The 27,885-nt window shown below is 55.3% G+C and overlaps 12 protein-coding genes across 12 annotated transcripts; 4 read left to right on the forward strand and 8 right to left on the reverse strand.

The window, feature by feature from the left end:
- Positions 1–236: 236 nt before the first annotated feature.
- Positions 237–1,513, forward strand: IUM83_02668 (uncharacterized protein; the record flags this gene model as incomplete). The annotated part of the gene is made up of 2 exons (XM_067926608.1): positions 237–630; positions 714–1,513. 2 exons carry the CDS (start codon positions 237–239, stop codon positions 1,511–1,513), a joined length of 1,194 nt encoding a protein of 397 aa, XP_067796778.1.
- Positions 1,514–1,765: 252 nt separating this feature from the next.
- On the reverse strand, positions 1,766–2,488 carry IUM83_02669 (uncharacterized protein; the record flags this gene model as incomplete). Its single annotated transcript, XM_067926609.1, has 2 exons — positions 1,766–2,335; positions 2,423–2,488. The coding sequence occupies 2 exons, from the start codon at positions 2,486–2,488 to the stop codon at positions 1,766–1,768; spliced, it is 636 nt and encodes a 211-aa protein (XP_067796747.1).
- A 358-nt stretch (positions 2,489–2,846) lies between these two features.
- On the reverse strand, positions 2,847–3,095 carry IUM83_02670 (uncharacterized protein; the record flags this gene model as incomplete). Its single annotated transcript, XM_067926610.1, has 1 exon — positions 2,847–3,095. The coding sequence occupies one exon, from the start codon at positions 3,093–3,095 to the stop codon at positions 2,847–2,849; it is 249 nt and encodes an 82-aa protein (XP_067796563.1).
- A 947-nt stretch (positions 3,096–4,042) lies between these two features.
- IUM83_02671 (serine/threonine protein kinase) lies at positions 4,043–4,917 on the forward strand (the record flags this gene model as incomplete). Its single annotated transcript, XM_067926611.1, has 2 exons — positions 4,043–4,580; positions 4,733–4,917. 2 exons carry the CDS (start codon positions 4,043–4,045, stop codon positions 4,915–4,917), a joined length of 723 nt encoding a protein of 240 aa, XP_067796414.1.
- Positions 4,918–5,141: 224 nt separating this feature from the next.
- On the reverse strand, positions 5,142–6,407 carry IUM83_02672 (Short/branched chain specific acyl-CoA dehydrogenase; the record flags this gene model as incomplete). Its single annotated transcript, XM_067926612.1, has 1 exon — positions 5,142–6,407. The coding sequence occupies one exon, from the start codon at positions 6,405–6,407 to the stop codon at positions 5,142–5,144; it is 1,266 nt and encodes a 421-aa protein (XP_067796413.1).
- Positions 6,408–12,858: 6,451 nt separating this feature from the next.
- On the reverse strand, positions 12,859–13,266 carry IUM83_02673 (uncharacterized protein; the record flags this gene model as incomplete). Its single annotated transcript, XM_067926613.1, has 1 exon — positions 12,859–13,266. One exon carries the CDS (start codon positions 13,264–13,266, stop codon positions 12,859–12,861), a length of 408 nt encoding a protein of 135 aa, XP_067796412.1.
- A 214-nt stretch (positions 13,267–13,480) lies between these two features.
- On the reverse strand, positions 13,481–13,942 carry IUM83_02674 (Serine/threonine-protein kinase Nek2; the record flags this gene model as incomplete). The annotated part of the gene is made up of 1 exon (XM_067926614.1): positions 13,481–13,942. One exon carries the CDS (start codon positions 13,940–13,942, stop codon positions 13,481–13,483), a length of 462 nt encoding a protein of 153 aa, XP_067796416.1.
- A 3,323-nt stretch (positions 13,943–17,265) lies between these two features.
- Positions 17,266–18,581, forward strand: IUM83_02675 (Regulator of G-protein signaling 5; the record flags this gene model as incomplete). The annotated part of the gene is made up of 2 exons (XM_067926615.1): positions 17,266–18,203; positions 18,272–18,581. 2 exons carry the CDS (start codon positions 17,266–17,268, stop codon positions 18,579–18,581), a joined length of 1,248 nt encoding a protein of 415 aa, XP_067796415.1.
- Positions 18,582–19,059: 478 nt separating this feature from the next.
- On the reverse strand, positions 19,060–19,935 carry IUM83_02676 (serine/threonine protein kinase; the record flags this gene model as incomplete). Its single annotated transcript, XM_067926616.1, has 1 exon — positions 19,060–19,935. One exon carries the CDS (start codon positions 19,933–19,935, stop codon positions 19,060–19,062), a length of 876 nt encoding a protein of 291 aa, XP_067796495.1.
- Positions 19,936–20,849: 914 nt separating this feature from the next.
- On the forward strand, positions 20,850–21,347 carry IUM83_02677 (Mitochondrial import inner membrane translocase subunit TIM14; the record flags this gene model as incomplete). The annotated part of the gene is made up of 1 exon (XM_067926617.1): positions 20,850–21,347. One exon carries the CDS (start codon positions 20,850–20,852, stop codon positions 21,345–21,347), a length of 498 nt encoding a protein of 165 aa, XP_067796494.1.
- A 121-nt stretch (positions 21,348–21,468) lies between these two features.
- Positions 21,469–23,244, reverse strand: IUM83_02678 (Dedicator of cytokinesis protein 8; the record flags this gene model as incomplete). Its single annotated transcript, XM_067926618.1, has 1 exon — positions 21,469–23,244. The coding sequence occupies one exon, from the start codon at positions 23,242–23,244 to the stop codon at positions 21,469–21,471; it is 1,776 nt and encodes a 591-aa protein (XP_067796493.1).
- A 1,952-nt stretch (positions 23,245–25,196) lies between these two features.
- IUM83_02679 (PH domain-containing protein) lies at positions 25,197–27,753 on the reverse strand (the record flags this gene model as incomplete). Its single annotated transcript, XM_067926619.1, has 5 exons — positions 25,197–25,205; positions 25,267–25,823; positions 25,923–26,674; positions 26,743–27,197; positions 27,271–27,753. The coding sequence occupies 5 exons, from the start codon at positions 27,751–27,753 to the stop codon at positions 25,197–25,199; spliced, it is 2,256 nt and encodes a 751-aa protein (XP_067796492.1).
- Positions 27,754–27,885: the final 132 nt, after the last annotated feature.

Genomic DNA, 27,885 nt, shown 5'->3' on the forward strand with positions numbered 1-27,885 from the left:
TCCGAGGCGAAAACTTCAAGCTAGCTGAGTTGTGCCGGCCTCGTTCAAACCTCGCCCGACCGAGCGGATGCCAAGCTCTACTAACCTTCATTCTTGCTTTTACCAAGCCGTCACAAGTCACCTCCTCCGTACCACCAAGACGGCTCTCCTCCTTCATCATCCCTGGTACGCTGATTTGCTGGCTAGTGCTACCGTCACCGATCACTGCAACTTACGTGTTCATGCTTTTTGTTCAGATGGCGAAGCTGACCGGAAGTACTAACTACAAGCTGTCTGAAGTGCGCCGCCTCCTGACGCTCGTCGAGCACTACCTGCCCCTCGGTAAGGACGAATGGGAGCGACTGGCAATCGCTTACAACTCCAACCGAGGGCGTGGCGTCGCAGAGCGAGACCATGAGAGCCTCCGCCGAAAGTTCAAGATGCTCTTCGGAGCACGCAAACCCACCGGTGTGGCCGACATGCCGCCGCACGTGAAGCAAGCGAAGCTGCTAAAGCAGTCCATCGACGCCAAGGCCAGTGTGGTCGACATGGACGACGGCGCCGACGTCGACAATGAAGTCGAGGAGGAGGGCGAGGAGGAGGAGTATCAAGCCGATTTGTGCTTCGACTTCGAGGGCGACGAGGGGCTCGGTGACAACCCGCGCGTGGGCGGCGATGCGGACACGAGCGAGAGAGTCTCCACCAGCGACTCCGTGCATTCTGGCGAGACGCAGACATCGGTCGGGACAACACCAACATGGCCAGCGGCGTCTTCTCGGACTTGCTGCACACGTCCGGTGTGTGCGAGGGGTTGGAGGCTTTCGCTACGCCGCGACCGTCTCCGCTGGCTGCGCAGTTGACGCAGAGAAAGTTGCGATCTTCTACAACAAAGAAGACGGGTCAAGGCCCGAGTGCGGCGGGATCGGCGGTCTCTGCTGCGTTCACAGCAACCGCCAACGCTGCTAGTGCAATGAGTTGCCCCCGACCAGCCTCGGCTGGACGTCCGCAAGACAAGAAACCACCGACGGAGAAGCGCTACGCGACTTCCTCCAACAGGCTTGGAGGCATCAACTTGGCTGAGTTCCGCGATACCGTGGGACGCAAGCGTGCTGCGGACGAAGACGAAGAACTGGCTGAGGCTAGCTATGCTAAAACAAAGCGCGTGAAGGCTATGAGGGCGACCGCAGAGCTCAAGAAGCGCTTGTCTGACCTGGAGAGCAGCTCCAGCAACATGGTGGGCACCATGTTCGAAATGCTGCTCGTGATGCGCGAGGAAAACGAGCGCAAGGCGGAACTTCGCCGCGCTGACGAAGATCAGCGTCATCGTGACGAACAAACGGCACGCGAGGCACGCTATCTAGCAGACAAGGCGGAGGCAGAAGAGCGATGCCGTCACGAGAAACAGGAGGCGGAGGAGCGGCGCCGTCAGGAGAAGCAGGAGGCGGAGGAGCGCGCCCGTCGTGACAAGGAAGACGCTCGTGCACGCACTCAAGAACTCTTGCTCATCCTGGGAGCTCTAACAAAGAAAGAATGAGCTGTGAATGCTCTAGTGTGGTGAAGATAACAGCGCGGAAGATACAAAGAGGGAGGAAGTGCATTTAGTAGCGTAACATCTCAAACAGCCCTTAGTAATGACGATCACAGTCCATTTACATAGCTTCGAGTGCGAACCCTGTTCTGTATTGGTTAGTAGCTGTGCCGATGCATCCAGCGGTAGCGCTGCTGTACGAAAACTAAGGAAATCAACTACGAAACTTTGAATTCAACCATCTTTACACCAACGCAATCATAGAGCTTCAAACCCGCCCTGCTTCGGCAAATCCATCACGCCCGCGAACGTGGTCTTGATCTCGGAGATGCCGACCGTGCGAACTCTGTAGTTCGCCATCCTAAATAGGTTGTTAAGGCGCATGCCTCGTAGGATCGGGTCGTAGGGCAGCGGCAGATTCAGGCGGCTGTAAACTTTCTGGACACTGCCCATTCCCCACTCGGCAGCCTGCCGAATGGAGGTGATCGCATTATGCAGTGTGCGTGCGGCACTGCGAAGACAAGGCTCAATTCGTTCGATGTCTCCGTCCTTCAAGGGGGTCAGGATCCTCCCCGTCATGGCCGTAGAACAAGGAAATGCAGAGTCAGACACTACATTCATGAGCTCATTGGGGCACAACTGCGGGTCCGTCAGCTTGTTGCGGAACTCCAAGGACGTGTCCGAGTCGTTCCACGACCCCGGACAGTTGTGCTTCGACCAAATGATGCAGCCGTCGGTCGCAAAACAAATCGTGCCGGTCACGAAGACCGAGTGCAGCCAGCCATTGTACATGGCGTTTTGAAGGTCGGCGTTAGAGGGCTGCTGGACCTGTACATTACCCACGTCACATCCGTCTAAAGTTAGTAGATATAGACTAAAAGCAGCTAATATCATTCACATGTACAGTACACGCACGCGTAAGTTTTTACCGTCGATAAATCCGAACGTGTGGGTCAGCAAAGGTTCGCGTTTGTTGACCATGCGTGCAAGCTCCACCTAACGTGAGGGCGAGGGCCAGGAGATGCGTGCAGGTGCGTAACCAGTCAGCGCTAGCGACAGCGCTTCTTCGGCCTTGCGCAGCGTTCGTGATAGAGTGCTTGGCGGCACCCCGAACGTGATGCACAACGAGCTCTGTTCCATAGAGCCCACGTAGAAACTTAGTACGAGCCCCAGCACTTGGTGTAGGTAGCGCAGCTTTGGGGGACGGCCTCGTGACGACGGGGGCGGGAGGTCGTAGAAGCTAGCGAACCTACCCAGCAACTGATGAAATGCACCCCTATATACATGTACATGGAGGAGGTGTTAGCGTAGGAATAGAGTCATAGATGTTAGTTGCAGCTTACTTGGTTAGACTCGTTGCATTCAGAAAATTCAGGTCGGAGCCATGCTTGTAGAGAGTCATCCATGCGGACTCGTACGGTGCATCGAGGCACCTAGTAGTCAGGTAGTGGCGCGCGCGCATGGCGATGCGCCATTCCTCCTCCAGCATCAGCTGGTGGACGTCGCGTCGAGCGTCGCACACGCGCTCGTTGTGCGTCCTAAACGCCTCACACAGGAGCAGGAGCATGCTGTCGTCGTCCTCGAACATCGCGCTCGCAGGAAGCTCGCAGGAGGGATCTCGAAGGGAAATGGCGACCTTCAAGCCAAACTTCAAGCAGAACTGGATAGATTTGGCTGTACAAGTGTCCCGTTCGAAATGTCCTATGTAGTGCAAACTGAATCGATATCTTTCTAATATGAGACCGTTTGAATCGACCAGAGATTGGTCATTAAGATATTTGTGGTGGACAGAATTTGGGCTATGTTGACATACTTGGTGATATGTCCTGTCATATCTGCTGCATCTATGTTGAGTGATTTCCCTATTTTTGGTAGGCGTCCAGTAGCTGGCTACACGACCACCAGCGCCAGTGCGAAGTAACTGTTTCTTCTACGAACGGTCCGAAGCCTCCTGCTGTGGTTTGTGGCAGGTTCTCCTGAGGGTTGCATCACCTGTGAATTGGTTGCCTTGCGCGGTAAGGCTCGCGGACTCGATCGCACACAAGGTGAAGATGACGATAAGAGATAGGGGGGGGGGGCTCACCAACGTCAATAAAATCGATAGTTGTCGCCATCAATCTTTTGCAGGAAAATCGCAGCGTACACTTCAAATACGAACCCAAGGCAATCCTTTCGCTCGCCTCTGAAAGCCCGTCGCCACGAACTCTACAGCGTGCGGTGAACTTCCCATTCCTTGGTGTGAGTCCCTCTGCCTGGGACACTTGTCTCGCTGTACCGCAGAACAAAGCGAACACGTATTGTCATGAAATCTTCCCTTTCGAACATTAGCCCCATCCCAGGCGCGACTGTTGGAAAAGTATCTTTGGCGGGAACCGTTACGACACCAGACTTGACCTCAAACTCACTGCGCAGGCGGGCACTGCACCCGTGCGGCTTTCCTGGCCTTGCTTCTCTCTGACGCTCACAATCGTTCTCGCCGTTACCTGCTCAAGTCCGACCTGGACAACACCCGTAAACGCCGACGACCGCTACAGCATGGCTGCAACAACCCCCGTCCTGCTCCACGTTCGTCGACAGCTCAGTGTCGCGCTCTACGGCGAGGTGCTCGAGTGCGAGCTGCCCGGCGACGACGAGCCCGTCGCGGTCAAGTGCATCTCGCTCGCGCGGGCGGCCGAGGCTCGCCGCCAAATGCGCACCACGAGGGAGGTCGACAACCCCTTGCAAGAGCAGCGGGTGGCGGAGCTGATCATGACGAATGGAGGCCACCGCAACGTGGTGCAGCCGCTCTTCCACTTCACCCACCAGCGGAGACTCTACCTCGTGAACGAGCTGTGTCGGGGAGGGGATCTGCACTCGCTCGTGGCGGCGCGCTTCGATGCGTCCTCGTTCCTGGAAGAGTTCGAGGTGCTGCCGTTGATCCACCAGGTGCTGGAGGGGGTCAACTACCTGCACTCGACACTCGACATCGCCCACCGAGATCTGTCGCTCGAGAACGTGCTGCTGAGTCGCGGAGGAGTGTGCAAGATCACGGACTTCGGCCTGTCGACGAGCGCCCGCACCACGTGCGAAGCTGGTCAAGTAGGCAAAGAGTTCTACATGGCGCCGGAAATCGTATCGGGGGAGCGATATGATCCTGTGTTGGCCGACGTGTGGTCGCTGGGGATCATGTGGTTCATCATGCTGACGGGGTCGCCGCTGCTGTCGCTGGCCTCTCCGTCCGAGAAGTCAATGGGGCGGTGGTCAAGCACGGCGTGGGCGCCGTGTTCGAAGTGTGGGGTCACTCACACCGCATCTCGACGAACACAGTCTCGCTGCTGGAGAAGATGCTGCAGATCGACCCGAGGCGGCGCCTTCGTCTGGACCCAGTGCTTGCCCACCCCCTGTTCGCCTCCGCGGTCGCAGCAGAGTAAGGTGATAGACCTCTCGAGATCGGTGGGTGTGATACATGTACTAGGATACTGTATCCATGCAACATGTACGTTAGCGATCCATGAGCTATAAACCGGTAAATGTGAACTGATGGTATCCGATAGCACTAATTCTTGCATTCTGTTAATTCGGGCGAGTGTTTTGACACTGGACTAGTACACGCGTGCAGAGCTTCCTGTTCTGTCTTCTGGCTCAAGACTGGAGCTCACACCAGCTCCCGCTTGATCAACCTGGCGATCGTGCTGAGCTGGACGTTGCTGGTGCCGCCGTAGATAGTGCCGACCTTGCAGTCTCGGTAGAACTTCTCGGCCATGAGCTGCTTGGAGAAGCCTACGCCGCCCAGCAGCTCGATGCACCGCGAGGACGTGCGCTCCGCCACGCGCGACGCGTGCAGCTTGGCCATACAGGACGCCTTGACGTAGTCGTGGCCCGCGTCCTTGAGCCGGGCGGCGTTGTACACCAGCAGCCGCGCGCTCGCGAGCTCCACCGCCAGCTCCGCGTACTGGTGCTGCATGGCCTGGAAGTCCCCGATGGCGCGGCCGAACTGCTTGCGCTCGAAGAGGTAGGGCATGGCGTGGCGGTAGGCGCCTTCGGCGATGCCGAGCTGCTGCGCGGCGATGCCGATGCGGCCCTCGTTGAGCTGGCCGATGGCGATGGCGTAGCCCTGGCCCACGTTGCCCAGCACGTTCTCCTTCGGGACCTTGACGTCCTCGAGGATGACGGAGCATGTGGAGGACGCGTTGAGCCCGAGCTTCTTCTCGGGCGGGCCGAACGAGAGGCCGGGCGTGCCGCGCTCCACGATGAAGCACGTGATGCCCTTGTAGCCGAGCGACGGGTCCACGGTGGCCATGACCAGGAACACGTCGGCGTGCGCGACGTTGGAGATCCACATCTTCTCGCCGTTGAGCGTGTAGTAGCTGCCGTCCGCGGACGCGTCGGCGCGCGTCTTGAGCGAGAAGGCGTCGCTGCCGGCCTCGGCCTCCGTGAGGCAGAAGCTGCCCACCGTGTCGGCGCACAGGCGCGGCAGGAACTGCTGCCGCTGCGCCTCCGTGGCGTAGCGCAGGAACACGTTGCTCACGACCGTATTCTGCAGGTCGCAGAGCAGCCCCACGCTGGCGTCCACGCGCGAGAGCTCCTCGATGGTCAGGATGAGGCTCATGAAGGACGCGCCGGCGCCGCCGTACTCCATCGGGATCTCCACGGACAGCAGCCCGTTGTCGAACAGGCCCCGGATGACCTCGGGCGTCATCTGCGCGGCCTCGTCCATGGCGCGCACGCTGGGCTGGATCACGTCGGCGGCGAAGCGCGCCACCGAGTCCTTGAACATCTGCTCGTCCTCGGTCAGCACGGTGAGCGGCATGGGGGTCGCGTGCAGCGCCTCGGACGCGCTGGTGCTGACGGCGCTGCTGCCCCAGCGACGTGCGGCGGTGGCGGCCACGCGCTGCGTCTTGGTCAGGACGTTGGTCAGCATGCTACGTCGTCGGCGGCGGATTGGGAAGTGACCTGCAATTGCTGAGCTTGAAGGGGTGCAACCGTTAAACCGGAGGCGAGTGCAAGCACGTGGCGCACACCCGTTCCTGGGCACGCGGTGATTGGCCCGGGCGCCCTAACTTCAACTGCATCAAACCGCTGCTGCATCAAATCCGTCTACGACGACAACGTTGGGCGCTTGTATTTGCGTGAGTGGCGAGGATGACTTGTGTAGCTGGAGTGCGAGGTGCCGTATATAGTGCGAGGCTGATGATGGCAGCTGCGTAGCGGCTCAGTGTGCTAACCTTTCGACTACGGTGGCATGAATTAATCGGTACGGCTTGAGGGCTCAACTTTCTACACTGTCTACGGCAATTAGTCTCTGTGCAAAAATAGTCTGAGTTCGAAATTAGGCTAAGTCAGACTATTAAATAGTATATGTAATAGTCACAACAAATTTTGTTGATAAAGTAAAATGTTGAAGTTCGGAAATTGTCTGACCAACGCAACTTCATAATTAATCTGAGTGGTCTAGGGTGTAATTTGCCAATCAGTGGGTTCGATGTCGCCCATTACACTTTTGTTTCAATAGCAGTTGTTTCTGCTGTTACACTGTCTGCGATAATTAGGCTGACTGAGACGGCTATTTTGTGGTATAGTTTTCCAACTTGTTTACCGTAATTAGTCTTACTTAGACTAAATTTTGGCTGAGACCATCAATGAACTCAAAAATAGTCTTAACGAGGTGTCGATGGGGCTCGAACCCTCGACACATACCTTGAAGCGTAGGGCCACAGACCATTGAACCAACTCTAAATTAGTGCAAATACATCAAGTTGTATTTTCATTTACAAACAATCAATCTTTGGAATACTTCTCGTCAACAGACTCACCTTCAAAGTGTGCGCGATGTTTGTTCACGATTTCTTGAAGCTGCGGATAACGTTGATTGACTGACCGTGTCCCGTCAATTCCGAGTGACAAACTACATCACATCATGCCTTGCGCGCGCATGGCATACCATTTCGACCCGTTTGCTGATTGATTGCTTTGATTGCTTCTGCGACAAGTTGCAGGAAAACCTTTTCCTTGGTTTTGTAGTTTTCCCGACCAAGACCCTTCCATCCTAATCTTGTTTTGTCAACAACCTTTCGCCTTGATCGACGCCGTCTTCTTCTCGTTCCACTTGGCTTTCCACGCGTCTTTCATCTTGGATATAACAAATGAATCTGGTGGTTGGCAGAGATCAGTCACATTCGCAGGGAAAAGTTTAGATCGGATTTGATAACACCTAGTTTAGCACGGCATTCGTCCGCCCCCAGATGACCGGAGCAGTTACCTAGATAAATGGGTCTTCTTTCGACCACGCATGTCGGCATGAATGGCTTGTCTCTCTTTCAGATATTCTCGAAACAGCTTTTGTGTCATCCACCCCTTCTTGCTTGAGCGATAGCATACGCCAGGGGATTGTCGGGAATACCATGAATAGGATAATTCCCCTCAGAATTTGTAAACATCATCATTTGGGGGGTGGGGGTCCGTGCGCTTGGTCCACCGGAAAGCCAGACCACCATAATGATGTCTTCACCAGACGCGACATCAGCATATTTGACAGTCTCATCATCGGGAAATCCAAGTGGCTTTCCATTGTCGAAGTCGACGACAAAGTGGGTTTCTCCAATGTTCTCGATTGTATTTTCATCAAGCGTTCCACCCGCAAAACCTCGTTGCAACTCACCAAGATGAAAAGCTACTTCTTTCTCGATGCACAAAAGTCTCGCTTTGCTGAGCTACTTCTTTCCCGTTTGAGTCCTGATAACGATCTGGGCAGTCTCCATGAAGCATCACATCTGATATTTTCAATAAGTAACACGCATGCGTCAACACTCTTCGAATTGAAGGATCCAGTGTTGTCTCGTAGAATTTGTTTTGCAAATTGTAGCAACAACGCCAACTCAAACGTCGCCTCAAGCTTTCGGAGTCGGTCGAATTCGTTTAGAAGCAACGGGTACAGCTACGCTACCCATTTACTTCTAGGTTTCCCACTCCCCCGCTCAATCTGACGCGTCGTCTTCCACCACACCGACGCATTGCCATCCACCACACCGACGCGCAGAAGCTGATACTGCCCCTCGAAGTGCCGACAAAGTACAAACACATATAGGTATGTGGCGAGGTTAGCAAGAAAATTCCGAACCCGCCTGTCGGCTACCCGAACCCGTTTGGCCCGTCCCAAGATTGACCACGCCGGACTTCAAGTGGACTGGCTCTCTCCTGGTGAAATGTCATGGCTAGGTCTGAGGTCTGCGCGTATTCCGCTCCGACTCTGGGCTGAGCCGGCACACAACCGAGACCCGGTGTGCTGGACTTTGACCACCCAAGATGTGAACTGAAAGTCCTGAGTCTGATCTGAGATCTCAAAGTCTGAGCCCAGCTCCCGCCGTGGTCGTGGAGTCTCAGCCGAGAGTCTGAGATCTGGGCGAAGTCCAAGGTCTGGGCGAGTTGGCCCAGAGGGGTCTGGGAGAAGTCGGCCTTACAGTTTCAGTCAGTCACTTTATATCAGCTGTACGACACTTAGGCAGGGTATAAATGCCTAACCCACAGTGACGAATTGGCAGCGTTGTGGACACCTACGTGGCTGGCCTGACCTCGGTCATGATGGTTACAGTGATCTGTCCAGCACGGAGAGTCGCCCAAGTCAGCATTTGACGGATTACATCTCACCGTATCCAAGGTGCACCGAGAAGGATATTGCGCTCCCACTTGATGAGTCTTAGTTTGTATGTGTTAAATTCAATCTGAGTTCGATTTGCCCTCAAAGACGCAGGTTGTGTTTCTGCAGGATCTAAGGAGATCATCCGACCAAATTGAGCTACACATACTGTAGTGGGTCTAACTTAACTCACTACTTTAGCTTACACGTAACGCTACGTGTATGAGGAAGTGTAAGTACTTAGTAATTACTTGAGTTAATTATACTTGAGTACACAAGTATAATCTAAATCAAATAAAAACTCCAAGTGACTTAGATTAGGTAAAATGAAAACTGTATTGTTTGTAAATTGATCTTCCTCCTAAATATGCTAAAAATGTTTATCATCTATGAAAGGGGTTGATAGCGGCTGGCTGTCAGAGCCCCGCCAATATGCACGCCTCTAATTGGTAGAAAGATGCTGCTTTCTACCAATAGGATCTTTGGGTAGGTGTGGACCACTCATTGTGGTGGCCCACTTCAATGTATCCATTGATGTGACTTACACCAAGGTGAGGAAGTATCTAAAACTTTTAACAGATATCTTATCTGTTAAAATCACAAGTGGCTTGTAGCCACTTGTGCCTATGGACTACGTTTAGGTTTTTGTTGTTGGTTGACCTGCCTAAGACGTTCGACGGCCGGCCAGGGGCGCAACGGCTTCGGCGATTCATTGGCGGTAACGAAGCGTCGAAGAGTTGCCTGGAGAAACACGGTGGCTTGCTTGCACAGCGGGAGCGGCGCTGTCGGCCGTGGTGGTCTCTTTTAAAATGAAGAACGCTTGTGTTTTCCTTTGCAATTGTTTTATTAGCTATTTTACCGCTATCTTAATGCTATCTTACAGACGTGCTCAGTCCGAAGCAATAGCGGAAGTTAGGAGACCGTCCTCGTTTCCTATCGGCTGCTTCCGTTCCTCATCGCACAAATCCTTCCTCTGTATCAAAGAGAGGAGGAACCTTTCCTAACCCCGACGACTCCATACCATGCTGGCCGTGGTGATCTCTTCCGGAGATCACAATGGAAACCCTCTGGAGACTCGCTGGCGCACACCTAGTGCTGACTTCTGAATTGGCCGTCGACCGCCGCGACCGCAACCAACCCCCGCTTCCTCTTCCTCCGCGGCTGTGTTGCCGCTGTCACCCCCACCCCACCCCCACACACCCAACAACTCTAACCATGAATGCCGCGGCCCCTCCCAGTCAATCCCGCTGTCGTCACGTACATGAGCGCGATGTTTATCACAACACGCTCCAGCAGGACCAAGCCCGGCTTCGAACGCTGCAGACCATCTCCACCCGCACAGGCCCGGACGACCTCGACGCGGAAAGGCCCTGGGCCTGCATAAACTTCCACACACACACATAACGCCCCCGAAATATCGCCATCGATTATTCTACGGTATTGCATTCGTCAAAATGAGCATTATTCAACACATGGTTAACGCGGCCAACGGCAAAGATGGCAAAGCCGCTATTGCCGCTGGCTGCGGGCTCACGCATTTCTTCGCGATCCGACGAGGCTCCGGCGAGCTAGTCGTGCCTTCTAACCTGTACAACCCCAACACACACGAGTACTGTGTTACGCTGGTAAATGTGGCTGACAACCCGTACCTCACAAGGCTGCTGGCCCGGGCAGTCCCGACCCGATTCGCAGCAACTGATATGCTACTGCCGAGAGTTCACGCAGTCCTTTGGATGAGAGCCGACTTCGACTCTGCACATCGGGCCGGTGTCTACATGTGCATCCGCTTCCGCCGTGAGGCAGTGGTTGCTGCGGACGGTGGGGAAGACGGGGCATAGTGGCGATGTGTCAAGACGACGCACCGCACACACACGAGACCTTGCAATCCTGGGGAGACCAGTCAACGAGGCTGTTCTGGCTTAGTACGTGTCCGTCGAAGGAACCGAGGAGACCGAAAGGGTTCGGCGCTGCAACCTCGAACGACGCGTGCTTGGCATTTTAGCCCGCCACGGAGTATACTTCGCCGCGACGATCCATGACTGCGTCCGTAACGACCTGATCCCGTTCCGACCACGCCGGGTTGAACTCGTGCACCAGCTGTTGTCGAACAGCTCACCCGTGTTCGCAACAACGCAGCGGAGAGCGGTGTCGTTACGTTCACCCGTACCAGTAGCGTAAAGAAAACACGCGGAACGTTCTGGCTGTCATTTAGACAGACTTACTAGTAGTGCCGCCCGAGGCCAGGCTTGTGAAGAGTTTTTGGAGTGTTGTGAGTGCATCAAACGGAGAAATGCAAAACTTATTTCTTCATTCCTACACGGTGCTACATGTATATATCGATTGAACGCGGCAGCTGAGCCTCCTACGTCTATGTCGGCATCGGAACGCCCTAGGTCTCAAACCCAAGGCCAGCCAGCTTTTGGTTCACGCCCGCAGCACGTCGATGGTGCAGAGCGGCACCAAGGGTTGGTGCACGAACTCAACCCGGCGTGGTCGGAACGGGATCAGGTCGTTACGGACGCAGTCATGGATCGTCGCGGCGAAGTATACTCCGTGGCGGGCTAAAATGCCAAGCACGCGTCGTTCGAGGTTGCAGCGCCGAACCCTTTCGGTCTCCTCGGTTCCTTCGACGGACACGTACTAAGCCAGAACAGCCTCGTTGACTGGTCTCCCCAGGATTGCAAGGTCTCGTGTGTGTGCGGTGCGTCGTCTTAGCACATCGCCACTATGCCCCGTCTTCCCCACCAGAAAACCCGCGTCCGCAGCAACCACTGCTTCATTCTGGAGGCCTCATGTTTCATATTAACTGCGTTTCTAGGAGGTTGTGTGCAGTCACCCCTGGACCCAATCGATTGACTACTGTGTGATAGGACTGTATATTGTTTGACTGAAGGTTGTCCTCCTTATGGAGTTGAGCTTTCTCAAAGTCTTCTGCTTGGAGTTAATTATCTCCTTGTGATGGCTGGTGCGCGTGAGTGAAGGGTACTTCCGGGTTTGACAAGTGATCCGGAAGAAACTCAAGTAGACTGGTGTACAGACCCCCCCCCCTGCCGCGCGCGCGCTCAAGGGTCCAAAAGAATAAGCAGCGGCTGCATATTTGCATATTAACTCTCTGTATTTTTGGTTATCTAGGAAGGCTTACCTGTGATTTCGCCCCCAGTCGTGGAGACTTACTGTTTGAAGTAACGTTAGCGCTCTACACTCAAGGCCTCTTCATAGTGAAAACAACTCAACCGGTGAATTCCGTCCCACCGAAGGTAAACGACACCTACAGGGATTCACAAGGTCACACGCCAACCTCGTTTGCGGCACCTAGTGCTGCTTCCAAGGCCTGACCCCGTTGGGAAATCCGGAAGGGAGTGTTTCTCCGGAAGGGCAGCCCCGTGGCTACGTGCTATACACCTGGGCGGTAAAAGGCGCTCACCCGCCTCGCCACAGTCGTCGTGTGCACCCCTCAACGGCATGTTGTGGCCCTGCGGGCCCGCAGCTCTCACCGGCAAGCGTACACGGGTATGGTTTGCCCCCTGGGAGCGGCTGAACCCCTGAATCCGTCTGAAGTGCGGATTCGGCAAGCACGTCGCCGGATGCAGATGCCTGCCGGTTGCTGACGACGTTGGAGGTACTCGCCCGCGGCGCGCCATCGCGTTCGGGGCTGTTGATGTTGTGGGCTCCCGGTGTTCCGCTAGTAGCAGACTGTGGTACACTACTCAGAAAATTGAAGCCGACTGTATTGGATTGCTTACTGAGTGGAGTCCGGGGCACCGGTGTACCGCCGGCTCCTCGGCACCCTCATGCGACCTGGGCGAGAAACCCTGCGACCACCGAAGCGCTTGGTGATGAAGACAATCGGGGTGGACGGCAGCGCGCTTGGCCACACGTGAGTCTGTCCCTGGGCGGCGCATGTGTCGCGCGTCCCACCTTCGTACATGCCGCCGCCAAAGAACTTCAAGTAGGGCTTGATTCCGTCGCCATTGCGCGGAATCAAGTGCCGAATGTGCTCCGGGTAGCCACCGGGGCGGTCAGGGCCGTTGCGGCGGTGGGCGGTGCGTCTGGGTTTGCCGCGGCCGACGGGTTTGCTGTGCGGGTTGGGCGAGACGCTGGTGGTGCAGGCTGGGACTGGGCGAGCTCGGCTGGCGTAAGCGATCATGCCACGGAACGGAACTCAATCTGGGCGGCGGCCGCCAAAAACTCTCGCTACCAGTATGGTGAGTCGGCCGCCAGCTCGCGAACGCATCACCAAGGAACTGGTTGACTTTGTGGAGGGTCCGCTCGACGCGGCACGGCGTGTTTGCTGGATCGGCGTCCATGTTTGCCGTCACAAACTCGCGGACTCGGTACAGCACGTGGGCAATCGGTCTGTGTCAATTAGCGTTTGCGAATGATGTTAGGCCCTGGGCGGCGCTAAGAAGGTCAAAATAGGATGTGCATGTCGGAACCGGGGATGGAGGTGCGCTCCGACTGAAGTCCATGTTGAAATTAGCGTCGGCGGAGCCGGCGCAGAGGTGCGCGATTCGGTCGACGCGCTTGCAGTGCATGATCGACAAGCCATGACGTCCAATCCGAGGGCTGTGCGCCGCAATGTCAATGGCCGGCGACTCGTCGAAGGTGAAGCTCTCCCGGATCCGAAGCACGTTATCCATGGGTGTCTCGTGAGCGCCATCAGGCGGCGTCAGGTACGGCGCCAAGCGGTGGGCGGCCAGATCGTGCGTCGCCGTCGGAGCGAAGTCCCCGCGGACGCGGTGAGCCGATGGGTGGAAGTGAGCAGCGCGAAGGTTGCGTGTTCCCTCTGGGGCAGCACCCCCTTCGCGTTTGGGAGTGTCCATGACAAGGGGTCGAGGTCGAATCTTGGCCGCATCACCGGCTGGGTGGCCGTCGCGGGAGGTACTGCTGGCGCACCATTGGCCTGTGCGGGTTGATTGCGCAAGAAACCCAACAGCTCAGTTAGCACCGCGGCGAGCCTCGCGCTCGCCGCCAGTGGGATTTAAATTTGTTGGCTCGGTTCCCGTTGCTGCTGGGGGGGGGGGGGGGGGGCTGTAAGTGTGCGGCTGCTGGCCGCGTGGACGTGCGGGGGTTTCACCCCTCTCTCGTCGGCGGCTTGTCGGCACTAATCGCGGAAAGCTCCGTTTTAGCCAAAACACCGAATGTGACGGGAACACTTCGGACAACGATAAACAGGGTTTCCACAACCTGCATATGGTGACGTAGATTTGATTGTAGGCACGCTGGGGGTATTAGCCGCTATAGCCGGTAAAACTAAAAGTAAGAAGTAGAAATAATGAGGGAATGCAGCTAGGGCACTCTACCATCTTGTCCTTCACCCTACCACCGAAGCGGAGGTAACATCAGACACACAGCGTACGTGGTTCTATAAGTGTTTGTACTTTGTCGGCACTTCGACAGCCACTATGGAAACAAAAGTGTGATGGGCGACTCGAATCCAGTCACACGGATCGGCAAGTTGCACTCAAGACCACCCAGACTAATTATCAAATTGTCGTGATCAGACTATTTCCGAAATTCAAAATCTTACTTTAAAAACAAATAGTCTGACTTAGCATACTTTTTTCGCACATAGACTAATTACCGTAGATGGTGTACCAATTTGGGGGCCCTGAAAATTGTCCGACAGCATTGGAGTACCTGCGCGTGTGTTATTTGGATTTCGGACAGTTTTCAGCACCGATTTACAAAGAACCCGTCGGGCTTGATACGGGGCTGAACTGAATCATTAAACACAAGAAGTACTCTTGTGGTTTGCAACACGGTTTGAGGCTGGCACGAGGCAAGAAGTAGTGACCAACTTTCCATGTGAATGCATCGTCCAGAGCTAAAACAGCCAATGCTGCTCTCGTCTGGGGCACAAGAGCTCGCTCTATCTTCGTACGTCTGAGGCAGGTTAACCAAGGACAAAAGCTAAAAGCAGCCCGAGCAGAGTGCTGCATGTTGGCGAGCACTATTTCGAGCTGCTTGCTATTCCAGGCCCGTCACGACGGAGAAGTTTCCAGTGTCCTGAGTACGAGTGCGGCACATTTGGCCTTCACAACTCGGTGCCTTCTACCCTCGCGGCGAAGTCGCTCACGGGGGAGCGACACCGCCAAGAAGTAGCTGTCTTGGACCGCGTTTGATGGGGAAGCAGTAACCTCGAGGTGCTCACCAGCTTCGAACGCAAGGTTGTATCAACTGACTGCAGGAGAGGCCAAAAAGTCCCGTAGTGTGGGCTATGGGCATATGCCTGAGCAAGATTCCAGGCCTGGCGCCAAGAGGCAACAACGTCTGCGATGTCTCGCCAAAGGCGAGTCCGACTTCGTCGGCGGTACCAATTTCGGGGCAGTCGAAGAACTTGGTGGCGCCCGATCCCAATAGCCCCGAGTCCATGCTGCGGATAAATTCGAAGAGTGCGTCCACCGTCTCGCATCACGAGTCTAGTAAAGATGCGCATGATAGAGGACCCCGCTCCGTTTCCTCTCCGAGAAGACTTGAACGATCCCTCTCATCGGTATCGATACCTCCTGGGGGTATTGCCAGCCCAGCCAAACGTGACGTGTTAATGCCTCCGTCCGGAATAATCCGAGCCTTAGCATTGCCAGCTCCATCGCCAGTCCGCTCAAGACATTTATCCGTCAAACCTTCTTTTCAACACTCTGGCAGTGAAAACCGTTTATCATCGGAGCAAGGACGACAACGGTCTGTGAAAAAGAAGAACAAGCCAGTAACCATTGGACTTGATATCCTACTACGCGACGAACGTGCGCGAGTCGGCTACTTCAAATACCTTCGTGCTGCAGCGCATATGGAAAAGCTTGCTAAGAGCAATGACGACGATGATGAAGCGGCGATTCAAGCACAAGCCGAGGTGCTGCTGCCCGAAGAAGAGATGAAGCTTTTCCGAAATAAACGAACTGGGGCCAAAACGGTGGACTACCGAGAAGATTGTGCATTATTTTGGCTGGAGATCAGCGACTTGCTCAAAATTCCAAGCGCTACAGCTGCAGGAGGGGTTTCTTCCTTTCAGATAGGACTTATGGATGACCTTTACGACGTGTACGTTGCTAAGGGAGCTGCGCGTTTGTTACCTATGGTGTCCCCGTCGGAGCGGGAGGCATTAGCTCAATATCTCGCCGACCGAAACGCAGAGCGGGCTCTTCTGATGTTCAAAATGCTGCTTCTGGATGTGCTGGATGTGGTCACGGCAAATTTCGACGAGTACGTACGAGAACCTGGGCCGTTGGGCTATTCGCATGTCACGAAGAGTGAATCTATGCGCAATGTTTTAGCACAACTTGCCAAACGAGTAGCAGGCGGAGGCGTCACTAATGGAGATCGGCGAGCTCACTTACACCACATCTTGTCGACACCAGCGCTATGTCGGATGTTCCGCGAATTTCTTGAAGCTCGCAACTCGGTTGAAAACTTGCTCTTCATCATTGATGCTTTGGGGTTCGAGGACCTGGTGAACACATTAAAGCATGCTGCTACAACCCCAATGTTGCTTGTGCCGGAGAACCGCGAAGTATCAACTGTCGCTCAGGGCGACCAGGATGAACCAGAGGTTCCCTCATTAGAGTCACATCAAGACTATTGCGTTCGACAGGCTCACAAGATTTTCAATAAATATGTTCGCTATGGATCGAAAGCTGAGGTGTGCCTAGGCACCGCCGTCAAGGACCGGCTGCTCGAACGTCTGACCGAATATCCCCTTGGGGCTGATATTTTCAATGATGCCGTACTACTTTGCAGTGCTGAGTTAGTGCAGTCGCATTTGGATGCCTTCTATCGCACGGTGGCATATCTATCCTACCAGACTGAGGTTCAAAAGCAGAAAAAGCAACAGAAGCAAGGTACTGGCAAGCAAAATCGTGTCATGGAGGCGAATAAAGCTATCCCCGAGCCTCAAGACCCGGCCACAGATGGAAATACTCCATCATTGCCCACAGCCGTGGCTACCCCCGCTGCAATTAATAATGGCGTTATTACTGTCGGCAACAACAAGCAAGGTCCAATTGGCCTTGCCGAGATCCTGGAAGGCGTAGGCGTGCACTCATTCCGAGACTTCCTGCGCGAGCAAGGTGCTGAGAACACATTATTTTTCTACAAAGAAGTGTGCGAGTTTCAGCGGCTTCCTCACAGCCAGCGTCAGTACATTCAGATGCGAGCGCGCCGGATATTCGACAAGTACGTGCGTCGCGGTGCACGACTGGAGCTTGAACTCCCTGTGGAGACTCGACGGGATATCCTCTGGAAGCTGGCAGGTCCGACTGAAGCTACGTTCTCGGACGCGCAGCGCCTCGTACTCCGTCAGTGGGAAACGCGAGATCTACCAAAGTTCCGCAACAGCCATTTGTACCAGGAGATGCTCGATCAGATCGCAGCGTCACCCGCAGTTCCACCCCCAGCCATTTCGCACGATGGAGAGGAGCAGACGACCGCAACCGCAAGTAGCGCCGGGTTTATCGACGTATCTAAGCTATCGCTCCGCGAGTTTCTGGAGCTGGAGCTACTTCGGAAGTACTTTCGACGGTTCCTCGAGCGCGAGCAGTGTGCGAACGAGTTGTATTTCTACTTCGAAATTGCTACGTTTCAGCAGTTCCCGACTTCAGATTACCTCGCTCGACAAGCTCGAAAAATTTTCAACCGGTTCTGCGATGCGCAGTCACGAGAATTTGTGCCTTTTGCTTCTACTGCAACCCAGAGAGACTTGCAGAGCAGCTTGACTAACCCCAGTCCAGCGATGTTCAACAAGGCGCAGGAGCAGATCTTTAACTTCTTCGCCACGACACTCTTCCCAAAATTCCAGCAAAGCGAGATCTACCGGGGAATTCGCATCACACCTCAGCAATTACGAGCAGCACGGCTAGCTGCAATGGGCGGTGCGTCGAATAGGAAGATTACGGCCGCGAAGTCCCCGAATCAAAGCTCTGTGCAGATCGCATCACGTGCAAGTGCCGGTCGACGAGCGAATTCTGTCGTAAATGACGCAGAAGACAGGGCATCCGACGGAGCCTTAGCCGAAGCTGATGTGACGGTGACCATGATCCTGGAGAATCCGGAGACCCGAGCATTGTTCCTCTTTTTCTCAGAAGAAATGTACGTGTGCGTTGTAGCTCGTGTCTGCAATATGTGTAAACTAACTATGTTTGTTGTTAATGCCGCAGCTTCTGTACTGAAAGCATCTACTTCTGGATGGACTGCAACGAGTTCAAGGATATTCCTCACCGCAGCTACCTCAAACTTCGAGCACAGAAGATTTATCGCAAGTACATTTGCGGTCGAGCCAAACTGCAGGTGAATCTCGAAAGCGCGCTGATACGCGTAATCGAGAGCAATCTGGACAACCCCACGCGAACGCTGTTTGTGCCGGCGCAGCGCTCTATCACCAAGATGCTGGAGCGAGACACGTTGCCGAAGTTTCGCCGCTCCAAACACTTTCAGCCGTGTTTCCAGTTGTTGCTCGCTGCAAGCTAGAAGGCGTGCTGTAACGAAATATTAGGGTATTCGGTTCACGTGTCTCCAATGTTCATTATCTATATGCAGTAATATCACTGTGCTTTTCAGCTCGAATTCTCTAAAATGTTGACTGAAGGATCCTGAATTAAATGAAACAGCATGATTTAATTCATTTAATGAAACAGCGCCTCGGTGATACTGTAGCCTAAAAAATGCGTGCTGCAGCGAATGTATCAAAATGGTTGCTAATCTATTTCATTTTCATAATATAAATTAATACAGAAGGGATGTAAGCGAATGGTCCATGGGGCTCTTGAATCCTGCTGGGGTAGTTGGGAATCACTTCCGAATTCGAGGCCGCAAAAGGAAGACTGCCCCAGCTCGTCAACTCCAGCGTTCTAGTTATGCAACCCTATTCTTATTTTTGTTAAAGTGAAGTGGAAGAAGATTTTTACAAGGCCATTCCAGTGTGAGCTCTTGATCCGGGCGTCGCGACCTACTCCGCTCCATTGCGACGGTCGAACATTGGGTGACTTAGCACCTGACCCAGCGAAATGCGCTGTCTCGGGTCGATCTGCAGCATTTTGTCTAGGAGAGAGATCGTGTTTTTCGAGATGCGGTGTCCATGACCCCACACCTTGATCACAGCACCGGCACCGTATCGTTTCACAGTGGCGAACCCTTTCACTGACGGAGAGGCCAGCGACATCAGCGGCGACCCCGTCAGCATAATGAACCACATGATCCCCAGCGACCACACGTCGGCCAACACAGGATCATATCGCTCCCCCGATACGATTTCCGGCGCCATGTAGAACTCTTTGCCTACTTGACCAGCTTCGCACGTGGTGCGGGCGCTCGTCGACAGGCCGAAGTCCGTGACCTTGCACACTCCTCCGCGACCCAGCAGCACGTTCTCGAGCGACAGATCTCGGTGGGCGATGTCGAGTGTCGAGTGCAGGTAGTTGACCCCCTCCAGCACCTGGTGGATCAACGGCAGCACCTCGAACTCTTCCAGGAACGAGGACGCATCGAAGCGCGCCGCCACGAGCGAGTGCAGATCCCCTCCCCGACACAGCTCGTTCACGAGGTAGAGTCTCCGCTGGTGGGTGAAGTGGAAGAGCGGCTGCACCACGTTGCGGTGGCCTCCGTTCGTCATGATCAGCTCCGCCACCCGCTGCTCTTGCAAGGGGTTGTCGACCTCCCTCGTGGTGCGCATTTGGCGGCGAGCCTCGGCCGCCCGCGCGAGCGAGATGCACTTGACCGCGACGGGCTCGTCGTCGCCAGGAAGCTCGCACTCGAGCACCTCGCCATAGAGCGCGACACTGAGCTGTCGACGAACGTGGAGGAGTGGGGGAGGACGAGCGTCCATACTGCTTGGACCGTGGTCGGGCTCGCGGGCGCAGTCGGAGGCAAGTCGAAGTATGGGCGGGGCCGCGAGCGCAGAGAGCCCAGCGACCTTACCCGCGCCACGGAGCTAGACGCAGGGGCCTCACTTGCACCTCGTGCGCACGATTCCACTGGCCAGTTGGACAACTTGAAATCCTTGCACGCGTAGGCCCCTCCTGAGTCAGGCAGGAGTCCTGGCTGCCTACGTGGGCGCCGATATCCCTCGACGACGCGGCGTTATGCATCCCGTCAATGCCAACGAGCTGCAGCCCGGTAGAGCTGCGCTGTGCATGCTCGTGGCGGCAATTTGCAGCGTTTGCAGCTGTCACGGACTCCGATCAATGTACGCTTCCGCGCCGTGCAGCGGCATCCAGTCGGTTTCGCGGCCATAGAGCTGATTCAAACTCTCCTTATCTATCTGTGCGAAAAGAGCAGCGCCTTCTAGTGGAGAGCATGTCGCTTGCTCCAGCTGCACAGTACTAAAAGTCCTTGCGTGCTTCTCCTCGTGTCAAGAGGAGACCTCGGCCACGATCGCGCACTTTCAGTTCACGATTAGCTCACTCAGTCCACCATTTCTTCGACGGAAGACTCCTTGCGCGGTCCGCACCTCCCAGGAAAGGGAAACGGCAACCGCAACTGGCACAAACCCTCCGAGTGAGAGGCACGACCAGCAACAACCACATGCCCAGCTTGGAAGACCGGCACCGGGTAAGGGTATCCCTATCATACCGGTATCTGCACCGAAGATTGAAGCGGTCCGGCGTCCGACGATCGCCACGATGTCGGGCCGCCACACCAGATTTACGTGCGTTCACCACCTGCACTAAGTACGACCGTTTTATCCATCATCTCCTCGCCACACACAATAACGTCAACTGGCACAGACCAACACAGACGATGGCCCTGGTCCGACGACTCGCGCGCTCCTCCTCGTCCGTGCGCGCCGCGGCGCAGGCGTGGCAGCTGCCGGCTGGCGCCTCCTCCGCCTCGACGCGGGACGCGCCCGTGCAGTCCCCGGCGCTGGCGGCGCGCGCCTTCCACGCGTCGGCGCAGCGCGAGAACACGGTGCTGGTGGCCGGCCTGGGCGTGGCCGGCGCGGCGCTGGGCGCCAAGTACGCGCTGCAGGTGTGGGAGGCGTACAAGAGCCGGCCCAAGAGCGAGAAGGCCGCCAGCTCGTGGAAGTACCGCAACTTCTACGACGGGCCCTTCGAGGAGAAGATGACGCGGCGCGAGGCCGCGCTCATCCTGGGCGTGCGCGAGAGCGCGTCCGAGGAGCGCGTGCGCAACGCGCACCGCAAGCTGCTGATCCTCAACCACCCGGACACGGGCGGCTCCACGTTCCTGGCCACCAAGATCAACCAGGCCAAGGAGATGCTGCTGGGCGGCGGCAAGTAGACAGACAGACAGACCTTTAGACGCAGGGCTAACAGAGTCTCTCTTCCTTTTTGCATCTTTACGCGGAGCGCCAGCTCCTGCGCCTCTCGCCGCCTGCTATCTGTGTGTGTCTGCTGTGTGTCTAGGAGGAGGACGTGGAGCTGGGCAGCGGCGCGACGGCGGCCGGGAAGGACGCGGTGCGGCCTCGGGCGACGGGGCTGGAGCGCAGACTCGCCGTCTGCTGGAGCAGCAGCGCCAGGCGCGCGCGGGCGGACGGCATCTTGGCCGCGAGCTGCCCCACGAGCGCCGCGAAGCTGCGGTCGAACTCGGTCTGCAGCGGGGACACCTCGTCCAGCAGCGACGCGGCGGTGGTGTCCGGAGGTGGCGCCCCCGCGGACGGCACTGAGGACGGTTGCAATGGCGCCGGGGAGATGAATGGAGGCAGGAAGCTGTGCGGCGCGTCCAAGTGGGGCGCGGACAGCTCGGACACCGTGTGCTGACTGCTGCTGCTGCCTCCCGGCTGCGCAGCGCTGCGGAAGGCGTCGCGGCTGAGCTTGAGGCACTTCCAGCAGAGGTCGGCGAACTCCACGAGCAGGTCCGCGAGCTCCTGGCGTCTGCGTGAGCTGTCGTGGCTGCTCATGGGTCGGCCGTCAGCGCTCACGAGCTGCGCCGGGTCGGCAGCCAGGAACGAGTCGAGCACTTCAGGGATGCCGCCGTGCACGTGCGTGTCCACGCTGCCCTTGAGCACCAGTGTCAGCGTTTTCAGGTCGGTCTTGCCGGCTCGGCCCTTCTCGATCTCGGCTTTCAACAGGGCGCAGCGCTTCTGGATGTCGTCCATAGAGTTCTCGATGGGGCAGCGGACTTCTTCGTGACGCAGACGCACTCGTTGCCGGTTCAATCGGCATGGGAACACGCGACTCACCGACAGGAACGTGATTCGCTTCATCTGCTCAGACGTCTTGCCGTATGACGAAGAGCTGCCCAACGTGAAAGGCACAGCGAACTTGAAGGCGACGCGCCAGTGGTGGCTCCGAGGTTCCGCCGCCTTCAGTCGCGAAAGCTCCTCGGGAAGTGCCTCCTCTACTGTGGTGACGCGCAAGTAAATGACGTTGGGGTTGCTGTCACACCCAGTCAGAGGCTTCGGCTCTGGAACAACGTCCACGCGCTCACACTGCGGATACTTGGCGCGGAGCATGGTCTTCATCTCGCCCACGAACTCGCCAAGCGACATGAATTTGCTGCGCTTGTAGATGAACTCGTCCTTAGCGATCAAGGCTGGTATGCAGCCGCCGGCGAAGCGCACTCGGTAAAAGGAGGCATGCTGAGCCCCGCTACTCTCGTCTCTGTCGGCAAGTCGGCGGACCAACGCGCCGATGGATTCGATCATTTCCTGGTATTCATTGAAACGCCGCTGCTTCTTGAGCCCCACCAGCAGCAGCTCGCAAATGGCTAGCTCCTTCTCGACCCAGTCGGCTCGGTGTGCGTAGCTGCGCGCTTCGAAGAGCTCACGTACAACCCACTGGTGCAAATGACTAAAGTGCGAGCTGTCAGTATCATGTCCAAGACCTGACCGCTGCACGTACTCGATGGCCGCAACTTTACAGCAAGCAGCTTCAGCAAACTGCTCGCGGCGCTCGTGAAGATTCCGTAGTGCGTTTAACCAGATCAACTTCTCTTGAAGAAGCCAATGGGGCGAGATGTCTTCGACGACGCGGTCAATTCCTTCCTCGATCTCTTCGAAGTCGTGAGCTCCGTCAGGGTTTTCATACGCACCTTGCCATCGCTCGTACGCGTGCACCTTCGTGGTAAGGTCATTGAGAAGCTCAATGAACAGTGCGTGGAAGCTGAACGGAAGCGACAAGATGTTGCCCCGTGACGTTGTCGCAAAAGTTCGCATGTCGTCGAGCAAGTCTCTCATGGATGCGGTGGAGATCTCCAAAGTTGCGTCTCGTGTGTTTGGACTCGGGAAAAACAATGATGTCAGCACCTTGAGTATCGGACCCTTCACGAGAAGAAAGCTTCCCGTTTGCTCATAGCAGACCGCTAAAAGCTGGCTCAGCAACATGGCGGCATGGTGTCGCACGTGGACTCTTTTTGCTGTAGCTGCAATTGATATGAGCAACTGGATCCGGCGCTGGTCATGCACGGCTGGGAGTCCAGGAATGCGAGTCGCAAACAGAGACGCAGAAAACCGCCATACAAATGCCTGCAAGTACTGCAGCAAAGTTACCACGAAGCACGAGTTCGGGCTTTCCGCGACAGTGCCGTCGGGGTCGTCAATCTGCTGCTCCTCTTGATTCTGTTCTAGATCACCCGACAAGCTCTTAATGCTGCTCGCTTGCTTCAGCAGTTGAAACAACAACTCGGTGAGGTATCCCAACAGGACAAGCGCTTGATTTGTGGACACACCGTGAATCGAGGAGTTATTATCCCAGCGATCCGTCGTGCTGAAGCGAGGTGTGCGGTTGACCTCGATTAGCCGAAGAACCGCTTCGTACTGGTCCACAGCAGTTTGAATGGCTCGAAATGCTGTGGTTGCTATTGTTTCCTGTAGAGCAGCGATTGCTTCATCACCATGCTTCCCGCGAATGACATCACTCTCGTGATGGCCCGAGCTGGTCATTGGCGCTTTGTCTTCCGAACCAACATTGGGAACGCTGCGTCGCTGCTGGATCCAGTTTCGCGGAAGGGACTTGTGCGTTGAACTTCCGTCCAACGCGTTTTGAACTGCGTCACTGGGGCTATTGGTGTTGTCAACAGGATTGGGTTTTGCGTTGAACATCGCTGATGAATCCAAGCCGCCCCCGGCTCGACGATGTATACTTTGACGGTGTGATCGTTGCATAGCCATTAACTTGGACAACTTTACTTGAGTTTCAGACACACTTGGTACAAGAAGCCGACTCGAAAGCGGCTCCTCGTTTGTCCCCGCGACAAGAAAAATCTCGAGCATACGTTGTATAAGCGCAAGATTGGCGTGCACTCTGGCTTCAGCGTACAGCGAATTCCCAGGCGGATCTTCATGGGTGCCATGGTCAACGGCACTTGTTTCGAACCTCTTAGGAAACTGTGGCGAGATCTGTTGTGTATAAGGGAGTACAAAGTCAGCAAGTATCGAAGGAGTTGCATGGATCCGAAAACAACTTACCACATGATGGTAGAAGCTTAACGCTTCAGTAAAGCTGAATTGCATAGTATTTTCATCGGTTAGCTGGAAAAACAACGGCAGATGCGAGCTCGACACGCTGCTGAGAAGATGGCCAACACAAATCACCAATTCTTTCTGGAGATTAAGTACCGCTCTCGCAGGACTGAGCAAGCCAACAGTGGAGCCAAAACTGTTGGAGAGGTCATCCCCCACGCTGTATGCTAGGAGTTTTCCTGGAGCCGTAAACTGCGCAATGCTAGTAAGGAACGGATAGTACAGAAGCGCGATCTTCTCTTGGTGTTCGGAGCTTTGAAAGCGAGGATTGTACACTTGAGCTGCAAACATTCTTCGCAGTAATCCCACCGCTTCGTCTCGAATCCTGTGTTCCTGCTGCATATCCACTATGAGCAGCAGTTTTTCAAATACCACTTTGGCGAGCCACGCTCGCTCTTTTGTGAAGTTGTTCTCGTGCGTGGGCTCGGCACCGTTTACAGTGGGAAAGAACTCAAAGTCGACCAGAGTGGTGAGGAATGGGATCCAAATGTTGCAAAGGGTTGCTGCATCGCCCTGGACATTGATGCTCTTCACGTATCGGCTGATAACGCGAGCTGAAAATGCGTTTTTCACGATGAGAAATATGCCGCGGCAAAAGTACGCCACACTGTCATTCACACCTTGCTTCACAATCAAATCTTTTGATGGATCATCCTGGGCATACGCCATTAGGAGAACTAGCACTCGTTCAAGCATCACCTCGTCATTTTTGGCTAGCATCGTTGGCAACGAATTTACGTCTCCGTCGGATGTGTCCCGCTGGTCAAGCAAGTCCATCGCTATGGACTTCAGAATAAGTTGGAGGAGCACATTAGAGTACGTCCGTGACATGAGCAGCGTTTCGGTATTTTCTTCGATCGAAGTCTTATTGTTCAGCACATTCAGCCACGTCTCGAGTAGCGCGCTGAACACGGACTTGTGTTCACGCTTCACAGATGACTTGGAGTCACTCGGATCGTCAATTGATTTCTCATCGAACACAATATGGACAGAGTGGAGGACTCGGTTCACCTCGACAATATTCGGTAGGCCTGTAGGACCAGGGGTGATCTTCTTGATGACGGTAAGAAGTGTGCGAAATGCAGACCACCGTACAATTGAAGTTCCATATCGAAGGTATCCAAGCACAAACTTGGTGATCATGAAGAAAAAGTAGCGCAGATTCGATTCATCGCTCTGGCAGAGACCGACCAAGCGCTTCACGATAGAGTCTTCGTCGGCAGTAGCATCCTTGGAAGTGTGGTTGCCGTGAAACGGAGCCAAAAACTCTGCAACCGCACTATCCTGGCTGTGCACTGAAGAAATAACGCGGCTTCGACAGCAGAATACGGTCTTAGTGTTGTCTACGACCCCATCACGTGCGGCACGAACGTATCCAGGGGATAACGAGATACCCCCTCCAGTTGCCGACGGCTTTGATGATACCGGGGCAGGAGCCACGTTCACGGTGTACTTGCTGTCTTGCACAATGGTGCCATCTTTCCTCAAGAGAGGCAGAACTGCATACCCAATGAGTTCTTGTTGTGGCTGATTTGGTTGCAGTTTCTTGCAGTGCACGTGGTAAAATGTGAACAAGATATGATGCTCCGGGGTCAAGCTCACAGGGAGGCAAATCTTGATTTCATCTTCGAACTGCGGGTTCTTTTGGTGATACCCGACAAGTGCGTATGCGGAGCGTCCAACCTGGTTGTTTGCGCGATAGACCGCTCGGAGAACGGCATCCTCTGCTTCCTCCACGCCACGTACAGCGTCCACTTCTCTCTGCAGCAGCTGAACTCGGATTGCAACGTTGCGGTACTGGCACTTTTCGATCTGAAGCGGGTAGATGTACAGCGTATTGATGTACGAGACAGCAACTGGCCCTGACCCCGCAATGCCACACGCCGAGACGGAGGACGGATGACACATTGGCTGAACTTCCCGACATCGAATGACCTTGTCAAAATTTTGCCCTCGTTCTTGTCCGCTCGAGTCGCCCTCTGGTTGACCAGAAGCATGCGCGCTCTGCTCGGAGAACGGGTCAACAATTTCCAGTCGAGCAGGAGCTGTATCGTGAGCTCCTGTCCCTTTGAACTTTGCGTGTGATAGTTCATCCGGCGAGATCTCTTCAATGTCGAACTCACACAAAGCAGGAATGACCTTCTCTCTGTCAACAAAGGATGGATGTCAAGTTTGAGAACAAATGGATACGAGTTCTGCTGAACGAATACTTACTTCAAAGTGCCACGAATGGCGTCCGAGACCAGCGAAAGACGTTGTTCCTCGGGTATGCACGTTCGTTGTCTGTAAAGGGTCATCGACTGCTTCGTTCCGTTGGCAAGGGGCATCGTTCCCCACGCCAGTGGCTGTTGAAATCGGCCCAATCGCATTCCGCAGTCCACGGCCTTCTCAACCAACTTGTGCTGCTCCGCTGGAGAGGAAAACTTGTCCGGTGCGCAGTACGGTCCTGTCGCGAGATCACCATCTCCGACCAGCACCTTCGATACTTTCAAAACCAGATACAAATTCCTCTCCTTATACGTTGGAAGCATATGTGTCAGCGCCGCTGGGGGAGTTGTGCAGTCCGTCTTATCCAGCATCGGCCCGGGGATCCGGAAGCAGAACTCCTCGGTCACGCGGCAGTTCTGGGAAACGTCATACACCAGCATCCTGCACACCAGAGGCTCAATCTGCAAAAATCAAGAGTAAAGCAAGCGGTAAGAACCAAAGTACCAAAACTGCTGGGAGTGAGATACTACGAACCGTTCCGAGCGTGAAGCGAATATGCGGAGCGATCAGCAATGTTTGGGCCTCTGGTACAGCCACGCGTGGCTCTAGGAAGGGCGGAGTGCGGATTTCCGACGCAAACGTCGGCTTCCCGGGAGAGTACTGCCAGTCGTAACACTTCAGCAGCGACTCTCCTACTTCCTCACTTGAATTGTCAGGAAGAGGGAGACGCAGAGCTCGCCATGGTCGTGAAAACTCTTGGAGAATGGGGGCTTCTGCTGGCGACGGAGGCGGTAGCGGCAGCTCCATGGGGCGTCTCCATAGCCTCCTCGGCACCTCCACGAGCTGCAAAGTCCCGTCCGGGATCCCGAAACCAGACCCGTCCTCCACCCATTCGGCATTTGCCAGACCCCCCTCCTCCATTTGCTGGTCGTCCGAACTCGAGATCGGGGATGGTTCCTCGCTGGGTCGAGATGATCCGCTGGCAGCAGAGGGAGAACGCACCTCAACGCCCACCATAAGTAGACCCAAGCGGTCGGTCTACTAGTGGTGACCTCTGACGCTAACTTGGAAATCCGTTTCATGGATTCCCGAAATCCTAGCAAAAGCAATGCAACGTTAGTGTCGGAATCAATAGTGTGTTTTCGCTCT

The sequence above is a fragment of the Phytophthora cinnamomi genome, assembly GCF_018691715.1.
Source record: "Phytophthora cinnamomi strain GKB4 chromosome Unknown Contig16, whole genome shotgun sequence".
NCBI classification, from domain to species: domain Eukaryota; phylum Oomycota; class Peronosporomycetes; order Peronosporales; family Peronosporaceae; genus Phytophthora; species Phytophthora cinnamomi.